This window comes from Cariama cristata, unplaced genomic scaffold (genome assembly GCF_000690535.1).
Source record: "Cariama cristata isolate BGI_N322 unplaced genomic scaffold, ASM69053v1 scaffold22632, whole genome shotgun sequence".
Lineage (NCBI taxonomy): Eukaryota > Metazoa > Chordata > Aves > Cariamiformes > Cariamidae > Cariama > Cariama cristata.
In genome coordinates this window covers 19,687-20,022 of record NW_009605866.1, presented here as the reverse complement: position 1 = coordinate 20,022, position 336 = coordinate 19,687, and the positions used below count along the sequence as shown (strand labels likewise).

The window sequence follows — 336 nt, the reverse complement described above, 5'->3', positions numbered from 1 at the left end:
CCGCCGCCATGATACACCCTTCCCGGTTGCCGAGGAGGGGACGCGGGTGTCATGGCGGCTGGCACCGAGGACTACAGCTCCCAGCATGCACCACGCGGCCCGTCCCGTCATGCCTCGTTTCCGCCGTGACGTCAGAGCCCACCTCCCGCGCAGGCGTAGAGTGGGTTCGATGCTGTGAGGAGGAGGCGGAGGCCGAGGCCATGGCGCTGAACAGGAACCACTCGGAGGGTGGCGGCGTCATCGTTAACAACAGCGAGAAGTAAGGTGCCATCCCCTTCTCCCCTCCTCCGGCCGCAGTGGCCGGCCAGGGGATAGCGGGGAGCCGTCTCCCTTCCT

General features: G+C 67.6%; 1 protein-coding gene across 3 annotated transcripts in view; it reads left to right on the top strand.

Moving 5' to 3' along the window:
* The first annotated feature begins 149 nt into the window (after positions 1-149).
* The window catches only part of WBP2 (WW domain binding protein 2), a 6,924-nt gene continuing 6,737 nt past the window's right edge, over positions 150-336 (top strand). For 2 of the 3 annotated variants that reach the window (XM_009696165.1, XM_009696164.1), the window contains exon 1: positions 177-264. Coding sequence is in view for 1 of the 3 variants with exons in the window: in XM_009696163.1 (XP_009694465.1) it covers positions 201-259 (59 nt within the window). In the remaining 2 variants the exon portion in view is untranslated. Of the gene's footprint in view, positions 265-336 lie in introns of all 3 variants that reach the window. The other variant, XM_009696163.1, reaches the window with a different exon arrangement.